Genomic DNA, 11,331 nt, shown 5'->3' with positions numbered 1-11,331 from the left:
TCATCATTACTTTGGCAAGTATAGTAAAGTCAAGGCTTCACAGAAGAGATCTAATAAAGCTGAAACATACATGAAGTTGTCTCCCATTCTTGTTGCAACGAACAACGTAGCAATTCAGAATCTATGTTGCTTATTTACCCCCTGTGGCATTAGTATTTTTCCATTAGTTATGCTCATAGCATTGAGTATATTGAAGGCGCATAGCCTAATGGTTAGGGGTTTAAATTGATGATCACAAGATCATGGTTTCGATCTCCAGGCTGGGCGGTGCATTCTGTTGATCAAAACACTTCATTTTACGTTTCCCTAGTCCTCTCGGCTGTAAATTAATTCCAGCAAAAACTGGGAAGTAAACTCGGTGTCCCGTTCTGGGGTGAACGTTGTAATCTCACTCACTTAGACATCCTGGAAACTATGTTTAGCTCTCGTTTTAATTAGTCATGGAGCTCACGACAGACCTTAGCCTTAGCCACACTAAATGCGTTGATAATACATGTGGATGAGAGGTTAGGCGAGTAGATTTTTGATCATAAGGACCTGTTAAATATAGCAGCCAAATTAAACCCTTCAGTTTTCAAGGAAAGAAACGACACTTTCGTCAATGTTATAGTCTCACGTATTCTTTAAACGACGGTGTGGTCGTGGTTTTGACCTGGGGTTAAACAGTGACGACACTTCCATCTACGCCGTCGCCAGCGATCAACAAACACTACAACGATTGTCTGGAAATTACGAGTTCAAGTTTTGAAAGAATCTCGGAATAGTTGTCTTTACAAAAACTTGATCCAGAACACACATACACATGCACGTTTACACACGCGTACATACACACATACGTGCACAAAGATACACATATATATATATACACACGTAATGCACACAAACGTTAGCTATTTATTAGTAATTGCAGTCAATTCTACAATCATGCTTTACCGTCTGAAATAAAATGCACGTTACATAAAGTGATCCTAAAAGCACTGAAAAAATAGGCAGGAAAGTCGCGGCTGGATTGCTTTTTGACCGTATATCTGAGCAGAACTCACATACACGCACGCACACACGCGTAAATACTCTCAAACAAGCCACCGAGGTCGTTCACCTTGCTAGCAATAACTACTAATTTCCCTCAAATCACATCCTACCATCTTAAGTAAAAGTGACACGTTGGACAATATGATCCTAGATACCTTGTGTCTAAAAAAAATAATATCGGATGTCACGGTTGGAATGCCTTTTGATCATAGGTCTGTTTGATTAGATACATCCACGTGTATATTGTGCCTTGCAGTAACTCTATATTTTATATATTCTGTATTTATTTGAAAAGGTGTGAAAACTAAACTTCTCCAAAATTTTTCGTTCTCTGTTAACCTTACTTCCTCTCTCGCTCTTTTTATGTCAGTCTGTCTGTATCACTCTCCCTCTTTGTCGCTTTCTTCTCTCCCTCTTTCTTTGCCTGTCTGTCTATCCGTCTCTTTATCTGTCTGTCTGTCTCTGCCCTTCGCTTTCTCTCTCTCTATCTTTCTCTACTCCGCCTGTCTCTCCCTGTTTTTCTATCTGTCTGATTCTCTTTCCCTGTCTGCCTCTTTCTCTTTCTCTCTTACCTTCTTTCTCTCCCTGTCTTCCTAATTCGCACGCACACACGTACATTTTCCACTTCCACACAGATGCTAAAGAAAAAAAGAAACGCCCCACCCCAGCTCTGTCTCTCTCTTTTCCGCTATTTCGTGTACAAGTGTGAAAAACACCTCCCTCACTTTTCCCTCCCAGACACCACCTCACTTGAATGCTGCTACCTGTTCGCCACCACCCTGGCCATTTGCTTGTACCACCTTCAACGTGGATGTCGCTCGACATGCTAGAAATAGCTGTCAAATCTTCCTGGAATCGCATCGAAATGTCTTAAAAACACAATACAACACACACACACATATAAAGAGAAATGCGTATAACATGTTTGAATGAAAGACGGGATGGTCACACCTGGAATCTTGTTGATTATATGCTGCTCGATCAGTGTTTATACGGTTCGGACACAGGTGTAATACCTTTGATCATGTCTGTTGGATCAGAGTGATATGGGGTTAAGCAACGAGAACTTGTCACCTGTCCATCATATCACATCTATCTATCTATCTATCTATCTATCTATCTATCTAGCTATCCATCCATCCATTTATTTATTTATTTATTTATTCCGATGTGTGATGGTGATAATGTTATTAGGGGTGAAAGTTTTAAGCTGTTGTGGTGGTGATGGTGATGATGATCATGACAATGATGATGGTGGTGGTGGTGGTGGTGGTGTAGGGTCGATGAAATAAAGTACCAGTTAAGCACTGGGGTCAATATCAATGTAATCCACTAGCTCCTCCCTCCCTACAAAATTTCAGGCCTTGTGCCTATAGTAGAAAGGATTTCCGCCGAAGTCGACTCTGCCTTTCATCCTTTCGGGGGTCGATAAAATAAGTACCAGTTGAGCACTGGAGTCGATGTAATCGACTAGTCCCCTCTCCTCAATATTTCAGACCTTGTGCCGAAAGTAGAAAAGATCATTATTATCATCATCATCATCATCATCATCATCATCATCATCATCAATGCAAAGGCGTCGAGCTGGCAGAATCGTTAGCACGCCGGACAAGATGCTTAGCAGTGTATCATCCGTCTTCACACGCTCTCAGTTCATATTCCCGCCGTTCATTCTTTCGGGTTCCATCAAATAAGTACCAGTTACACACTACGGTCGATGTAATTGACTAAACCCTTCCTCTCCCCCACAAAAACATATCAAGTCTCTCAAGTAGACAACATTATTATTATTATTATTATTATCATCATCATCATCATTATTATTATTATCATTATTATTATTATTATTATTATTATTATTATTATTATTATTATTACAGTTCTGATCGGGATATATGGTAGCTAATAACATATCAATCAATAATTATAGACAGTTATTGGCGAAGAAGGGTAGCGTTTTACTGTTTACCATTTATTTAGAGAATAAACTAAATCATTTCCTTTTTGGTTCCTCCACCGAGTCTTCTAGTTCATCACCACCACCACCACTTTAACCATTACATAACCAATTACTGCTTCTACTACTACTACTGCTATTACTAGTCAACGAGGGATTTTCGACTTGCTAGAAACAGCAGCCAAATTTTCTCATGAATCACACACCTTTCTGTCTTGCATTAAAGGAAAGCATACAGAAGACAACCTATGATAAGATGGTCGTGGTTGGATTGCCTTTGAACAGTGCTGACCCGCGACTAAGCATCAGCAGCTACTACTAATACTGCCACCACCACCACCACCACTAACTGTCACTACTACTACTATCACTATTCACAAGTTCTTGTAGTGTTTATTATTATACGATGTATGTATGAAGCAACAACTGTAAACACGTCGCTTGCTCTGACGGCTTTCCTTCTTACCTGACCATGGAGCAAGGCGATGATAATACCACAGAAGTATTTGATGTATTACCCACTATACCTGATACATATATCGATGAACATGGTAAGAATTACTCTATTGTTGCTTTTTTTTTTTTTTTTGTATTTATCAATGTCTAGAGTGTGTATCGGAAACCAATAATATTAATAGTAATCGTAGCTGTTCTTGTTGTTTCTTTTGTATAAGGATTGGTGTAAAGTGGTTTTCTGGCTTTTTGTTTTTGTCGTCTTTATACTATACTAATTTTGGGTTTATTTAAAATGTGAGGTGGGGGTCATTGCTAATTGAAACCCCTTACTTAAAGGTCTTGTGTAGCTTGTGTCTTGTGCAAAGTACGAGTAGGGTGTTGGCTGTAGACATTTGGGGTTGGTATTTGATGAACATATATATATATATACACGCACACACATATATAGATACACACACATGCACTCATAAAATACACGTACACAGGCACATACAACACACACACACACACACACACATATATTATATATAAATGTACACGTTCGTTTGTCTGTGACATGGTACATGTGTCCATGTCTTTCACCGAGGAATGTTGCCAAATACAATGACAATTATCCCAATGTCGGGAACCAGTAGTTTCTCATAAAAAATAAAGTTGAAACAAGGCTAATGGTTTATTGACATTATTAATATAATTTAAGAACACAACTAAATTTAAACTTTCTTAACGATGTATATACTGCGCACACATACATACAGTTTGCCTATACATATATACTCGTTCAAACTAAAATAAAGTAGTTCTCTTTGGACATTGTGTACTTTATATTGTTACCCTTTAGAGTACTTTTCACGATAGTGTTTACTCGAATGTTTCAATGGAATTTTATTCAGAAATAGTTGTCATTAAAATTCCGAGTTCAAATCTCACCGGCGTTGTCCGTGTCTGACACCCTACTGGGGTTGGTTAATTGTCAAACAACCACCTCATTCATCCATTCTTAAACATTTGCGATTTTGTACCTTTGTGTGGAATCCTTAATTATTTAGAAGACTAACATTTGTAGCGTCTGATAAAACGCACCACTAAATCCTTCTATCTTATACATGTGCTTAAAGAAGAAATTTAATTATGGTAAAACAATACCAGAATAATAATGTTATCTTTATTAACTAACAAGGATTCACAAAAACATTTTGGACGGTAATAATAATAACGATGATGGTTTCAAATTTTGCCACAAGGGCAGCAATTTTTGTCTGGACGGGGAGTAGTCGATTACATCGACCCCAGTGTTTCACTTGTACTTAATTTATCGATCTCGAAAGGATGGAAGGCAAAGTCGACCTCGGCGGAATTTGAACTCAGAACGCAAAGAGTTGGCATAAAATACCGTGTGGCATTTTTTTTTTTCTAATGCTCTAATTTATAATTTCTTACCAAGACATTTAGAAAAGAAAATCTAAATGTGACACTTTTTATTGTATCGAAATTTTGTTGAGTACTACACACACCTTTATGAAACTAAAAATAAATCAATTCGAGAGAAATTATGGTCCCACTATTGAGCTAACCCTTGTTGTAATAACTTCGTGCATAACATTTTTCTAGGAAGAAATGGAATGTTGTGATATTCATACATTTCTCGGGTGTTTTAATGCCGTCAGTGAACAGGTTACCTTCCACCGATCGAGGTCGCTTATTAGGCTTTCCACCAGCTTATTTTCACGAGACTCAACATATCTCAAAAACAATATTCATAGACTACTGATATAATTTTATTTAGGTAAAAATTCACTAACATATTACTTGATTGCTTTACTTCAACTGTAGTGGGACGAAAGATAAAATGACCCTAATGTATATAGGAATTCATTCACACTTCAGATAAACAAGATATATTATTGCTCGGTTTTAATTTTAAATCTTGATAAAACTTCTCTCTTTCTCTTGTTATTTTTTTGAGGAAATCCGCGTATGTCAATTTAAAAAAATGCTCAACTCGTCACACTCCCTTATTTCGTGTTTTGCTTCGTCCATTCTCTTTTTTTTACAGCCTCATCACTCGTCAAAGAGAGATTATCATTATTATTATTGTTGTTGATTGTCAAAATCGGTAGAGTGACGGACAAAATGCTTTGCAATATTTAATGGCATTATAAGTTCAAATTCAAACGAAGTCGTCTTAGTCTGTTCGCCTTTCACTACCAGTTGAGATCGATTTAATAAACTATGTCCACGCTCCCCCAAATGGGGTCTTGTGTCAGTGCTAGAAATCAATATATTTTGCATTGTTATGATACCACAGTTTGTGTGTGTTGGAGCAGGTATGAAAATATTTTCGTTTTCTTACAGTTAATGAATATAGTTTGTACATAAAAAATCCTTATTTAAGCAGTTGTTTGATTCTCTCTGACACCTACCGTAGGTAGCCCCATAAGTTTTTATTTTGATATTTCATCTGTTGTTTTAGCTCTGTTGCTTGGAGCTGTGATGAAAGACTTTCCAGGCGAGACCATCCTATCTTTCTTTTTTCTTTAAAAATGATAACAGTATGATTTGAGAGATATAACTGTTGTTGCTAGAAGATAGGACTCAGGAACTCGTTGGTTTGTGAACTCGCTGGCTTAATATCTGTTCAGCCTTTAAGTTGACACATTAAATAAACTGAGGGCAAGGCTTTTGTGTGTATAAGCAATTATATATATGGACACACACGTGTGAGTGTATGTATGTATGTATGTATGTACGTGTACACACACACACATACACACACATGTAGGTACTATTATTCTGTGCCACAAAGTATATCTATAGATTTTAGTCCACACTATGTAATAAACAAATGTAAATGACTTGTCTTTTTATGATATATCTTTGTGGAAAGTAAAAGAGGAATCGGTCAGACAAACTTCATTTCTATGTTGGAATTTCATTAATGGCTGTACCTTCTTTGTGTATCCTTGAAGACTCCTTTTGAACTCCTATCTTTAAGGACTTAAAGCTCACCTCATTTGTCCTATTCAGCCTTTTGAGACAAGTATTCACAACGACGTCCAGTCTCCTTTGGATAACGTCTTTGCTAAATATCATTCATATGCATTACATGTCTGTACCAATGCAGTCTTCCCTCTTGTACATTACTTCTAATACCTTTTACAATCATTTTCTTCTCTCAGTTTTTCTGTATCATCATATCCCTGGAGTATGCTCACTTCCTTTCTCTTTGGCCTTCACATATCTTCTGCATTTAGTGCCCATATTTCTCTACCATGTAGCATCACACTTTGTACTAAAGCATCATAAAAATCTATCATCTCCTTGATGAGAGAATCTCTTTGTTACCAATAGAGGTGATAGCTCCCTAAACTTTTCCCACTCCAGTTTTACTCTTTCAAGCACCTGCATTCTTTGTTAATTAGGTAACCTGAATCACAAAAGTTTCCCACTGTTTCTTAAAAAATTTATGAGTTATTTTACATAGACACTTTCAGCTAAGCTAGGACTGAATATGTGCCACATACAAAGCTTTCCTTTATCAATATCTTAGCTGTGATCCCACATCTCTTTCGTAATCACAATTGACATAACTGACAGGTGCACTGTATGGAATTCTTATCTACCCGTTTTCAACCAATGGAGCGTGTTACTTTGATGCCAGACTTTGCTTCCATAAATGAATTTTCTTCTCTAAATTGTTAACACATTCAGCAATGAGAACTAGGTCATCTGTATACAGGAGTTCCCATGAACAGCCAGTCTTAAACTCATCCGTTGCAGTCTGGAGAAATATAATTGACATTTACCAATACGCTAAATCACTCACTGAATCCCTCACTGCCAACTCTCACCTTAATAACATTATCTCTGCACATGGCTTGCACAGCTCTGACAAGCTATTTATCTGCACCAAAGTTTTTAGCAACTACAAGACTACAGAACTCAGTACACTATCAAGGGTCTTCTCCAGATCAACAAATGTGAGATATAGTGGCTTACTCCTATCTAAGAACTTGTTGTTTCACTAGGAAGTGAGCATTAGTTGTGCTTCTCTTATTACAAATCCAATCTGCAATTTATGCTACAATTTAATCCATCAGTTTGATGCCAATGAGACTGGTTGTTACAAGAGCATTTTTGCCTTTGGAGCATTTGTTGACGATGATATGTCCTTCGTTGAGTATGACACCACTCTGTACTCTCTGATTGACTGTATGCACATCTGTGTGGTTAGTTTGAGCTCTACATTTTTGGATATTTTCGACATCTAAATAACTATCCCCGATGGCTTGGCAGCTTTCTCTATCTTTAAAACCATTTCAACCATATTAATGTCAACTTCTACAACTGGTTCCCCCTATTTGGTCTACTTGGCATTTCTCTCCCTCACATTTCCACTTTCTACAACCTCTCTTTGTAATATTTCCAAGTCTATTTCCTCTCAGTGAAGGGTATTAAATCAGTCCGAGTACACTTTTCCTCATCAACATCTTGATTTACCCTGACATGTTACTTCGTAATCCACACTTCACACCTCCACCCCTCTCATTGCAAACTGTTAACAAAATTCTTGCTTTTAATGTCTCTTCACATACTAAGTGTACCTGACATCCAGTTTGTCTTCTAGTTACTTGTTATTTGTGGACCCCTTTCTTTCGGTCTTTCCAGAAAGTGTCCCTGGACTTTTGTGGCTCTATATGCAGTGCTGTTCCATCACAATGTTACTTTTTATTTGACTGGTACTTGTTCCAGACACAGATTATTTGTGTCTCATGGCAGGTGGTCTTGTAGAAATTCCCAGTTGTCACTTATGTTGTCTCTAACTCTTTTCCATTTATCTCAACATGTGCCATGCTTAGAACTCCTCTAAATATATGTAGAATGGTGGGATCTTTTGGTTTGCGTATTTATATATATATAACTTTAAACAGTGATATGTAATATATACACATATAGTATGTAACTATAAATAATTATATACAATATATATAAAACAAAAAAATACAACTACTAAGACATTTACAAGTAAAATAATACCAAAATGTGTAAACATTTATTGAAATGGAATCGTTCTAATTTTATAGAACTTTAAAAGAAATGTTGTGTTTGCTCCTATTTTTGGTTAGTTTTATGAATAATTTTAAATTTTAATTTAAAATTATTTTTCTTCCTTCCAATGATACAAATATTCTAGCAGCATCAAGATTCTACTTTAGTAGAACTGACAGTTTTTGTTGGTTCATTGAATCTCACAAATACAGTAAGATCAACTTCAACTTACTGACAGACATTACTACAGCTGCTAATTGAAATTGTAATAGGAAGAATTATCTATAGAGCAACTCTCAAATTTGGAAACATATTTTCATTTCTATACTGAACAATAAATTTGAGAAACACACCGCTCTTAGAATTATGTATTTTGAGTAACTTTCCAAAAATATCTTTCATTTCAAGATTACTTCATAAAGCTTAAATTCACCTTTATCTGTCTACAGTCGAGACAACTTTTCTTTAAAGATACTTTATTAAATGCTGTTGGTTTCATTTCAGTCAAACAGTAGTAATCCTCTAACATCTAAAAGAAATCAAAATTTTCAATTCAACTTGTGGAAACAGGCAACCCTTTCTTCCATTTCATTATGGAAATGGACAATCAATAGTTTTAGCATTAGTCTCATTATTTTTTCCTTTCACAGTTAATCCTACATCATTGGCTTTTTCACCAGGCATTCCTATCTTGTGTCTGAGGAGGTGTCTTTCTACTTGAATATCCTATTTATCACATGGTTTCTGCTCAGGTTGAAGTGGTTCACTGATCAATAATTATTGACTGATTGACAATATAACCTTAAAGGGCCCTCAAACCACAAGCAGTATTGTAATCATTCATAGTATGATGACAGAGTCGTTTTTGATCACAATCAATCCAAATAAGAATTTTATTCCAAAAGCAAAAACAAAAAAACTAAGCAAAATCAGGAAGTTTAAAGTCAAAATATTATTCAGTGCCTGCCTTATCAACAGTTTGAATTTGATGATCATCTGTTTTTCATTTGACAATATAGATACAATATAATATGAAAATTTGTATTTATTGTTTTTTTCTATTTTAATTCTACTTAGGCCAAAGTCAAGTCGTTCTTGCTTCGCTGAAGCACACATACAATAAAACCAATTTTAATTCACTGAAAGGTTGCTATAGTAAGTAGTTGAAATTGAAATGGAGAGCATTTATCTAAAAATCTCTTCTCAGATTATATAAGAAGCCATAACCATTAGATTGACATGGCATTGAGATCAAAAGTATATGGTATCAAAGTGTTTATGAACTGGCTTCACAATCTTCAAATGTGACATTTGATGTAGCACCATTCAAATTGTGACAAAACTGAGAATTGAACAGGATAAAACTGGATAAAACCATTGGATTCCTTCTTTAAAAAAAACAAAAATAAACACTGGATATATCAGGATTACAAGGTGCTGAGAAGTTCCTGGCTTTGAGTAAAAGAAAATATAGGATTTTATTCAACATATTCCCCTCTCAGGTTCACACATTTATTGCAGTGGTCCTCCAGTTTTTCTAACTCTGTAAAAGAACTGAGAAGGTTCTACTCTAAGGGTATCATGGTTGGGCCTCCAACCTGATACCCTTAGAGCTAGGAACTTTTCAGCACCCCTTGTAGAGGCATACACTCTTACCAGATTATAGATAAAGTTCCTTCCCAAGTCACATTGACTCAGAAGGCCAGTTTCCCTGTTTCTGTGGTGTATATTTTCTCCCCTGGGTGGGACACCAGTCCTTCATTGGTTTACTCATTTTTGCTAGCTTAGTGAACTGGAACAGCATGAAATAAAGTGTTTTACCCAGCCCAGAAATTGAAACCACAATCTTACACTGATCAGTCCAACACCCTAAACACTAAGTCACGCACATCTCCTCCAACCAAACTGGGAGAAGGATTAGGACACATTATAAAAGCAGGTCAGCAGTTGTTTTCATTAATTTTCTGTTGAACACCTTTTCATAACTAGTTACATCTGCAGCAATGTCATAGCATTGAGCTCAAAAGTCTTTTAAAAGTTGTTTTAAAATTATTTTCAGGATGTGTTAAGCACCCATTTTATTTTTGGATAAACCCAAGTAAAAAAAGAACTCCTTTATAGAAATAATTTGTTATTAAAATCGATATCAACATAAGAAACAGTTTCTGCTATTTGCTTTGGATGTGTTCGATATGGAACAGAATCAATTACAAAGCCAGACTATTTAGCTTTATGAGTTCTATGAAGCAATTTCTGGTGAACAGTAGAGTCCATCAACTGAATATATTTCATTCTGCAATTATGGAGATTAAATCGTCTTCCAGGATTCTTTGTCACAATTCATGACATGATCAGAATTTTAAAATAATCTTTTTTTTAAATCCCTTTAAAATTTTCAGAATTGCTTTCTCCATCCTGTCTATGGGGTTTTTTATGATTATGCAATGCAAAAATTTAAGTTGCTAAAAATGTTGAAAAATCATTGGAGTTTTGTTCTACTAGTTTTGTTCTTCTGATGTAATTTGAGCTTGAATCTCTGTCAGTAATTCCTCTACTTATAAGATTACTTCTTTTTTTTTTTTTTTTTTTTTTTCATTGTGTGAAGATGTATCAATGATGTTTTGCCTTTTCATGGATAATAATCAAATCTATTTTCTTGTTCTAATGACAACTAATTGACATTTCTTGAAAATAGCAGCTTTTTTTCTTTCTTTTTTTTTTTTGCTATCTTCTCTAGAGAATAAACAAGCCTCATTTCTACATCCATTTCTGAACATATAAATCCCTTTTCATTCACTGAATGTTTTTTTAAAATTTTATATGTAGGAATAAATGGG

General features: G+C 35.7%; 1 protein-coding gene across 1 annotated transcript in view; it reads left to right on the top strand.

The window, feature by feature from the left end:
* The first annotated feature begins 3,066 nt into the window (after positions 1–3,066).
* LOC106868096 (phospholipase D1) overlaps positions 3,067–11,331 on the top strand; it is a 146,838-nt gene continuing 138,573 nt past the window's right edge. Inside the window, exon 1 of the mRNA XM_014913212.2 lies at positions 3,067–3,540. Coding sequence (XP_014768698.1) covers positions 3,462–3,540 — 79 coding nt within the window. The 5' untranslated portion in view covers positions 3,067–3,461. The remainder of the gene's footprint in view (positions 3,541–11,331) is intronic.

The sequence above is a fragment of the Octopus bimaculoides genome, chromosome 21 (genome assembly GCF_001194135.2).
Source record: "Octopus bimaculoides isolate UCB-OBI-ISO-001 chromosome 21, ASM119413v2, whole genome shotgun sequence".
Classification (NCBI taxonomy): Eukaryota; Metazoa; Mollusca; class Cephalopoda; order Octopoda; family Octopodidae; genus Octopus; species Octopus bimaculoides.
This window is presented reverse-complemented; position numbering and strand designations above follow the sequence as displayed.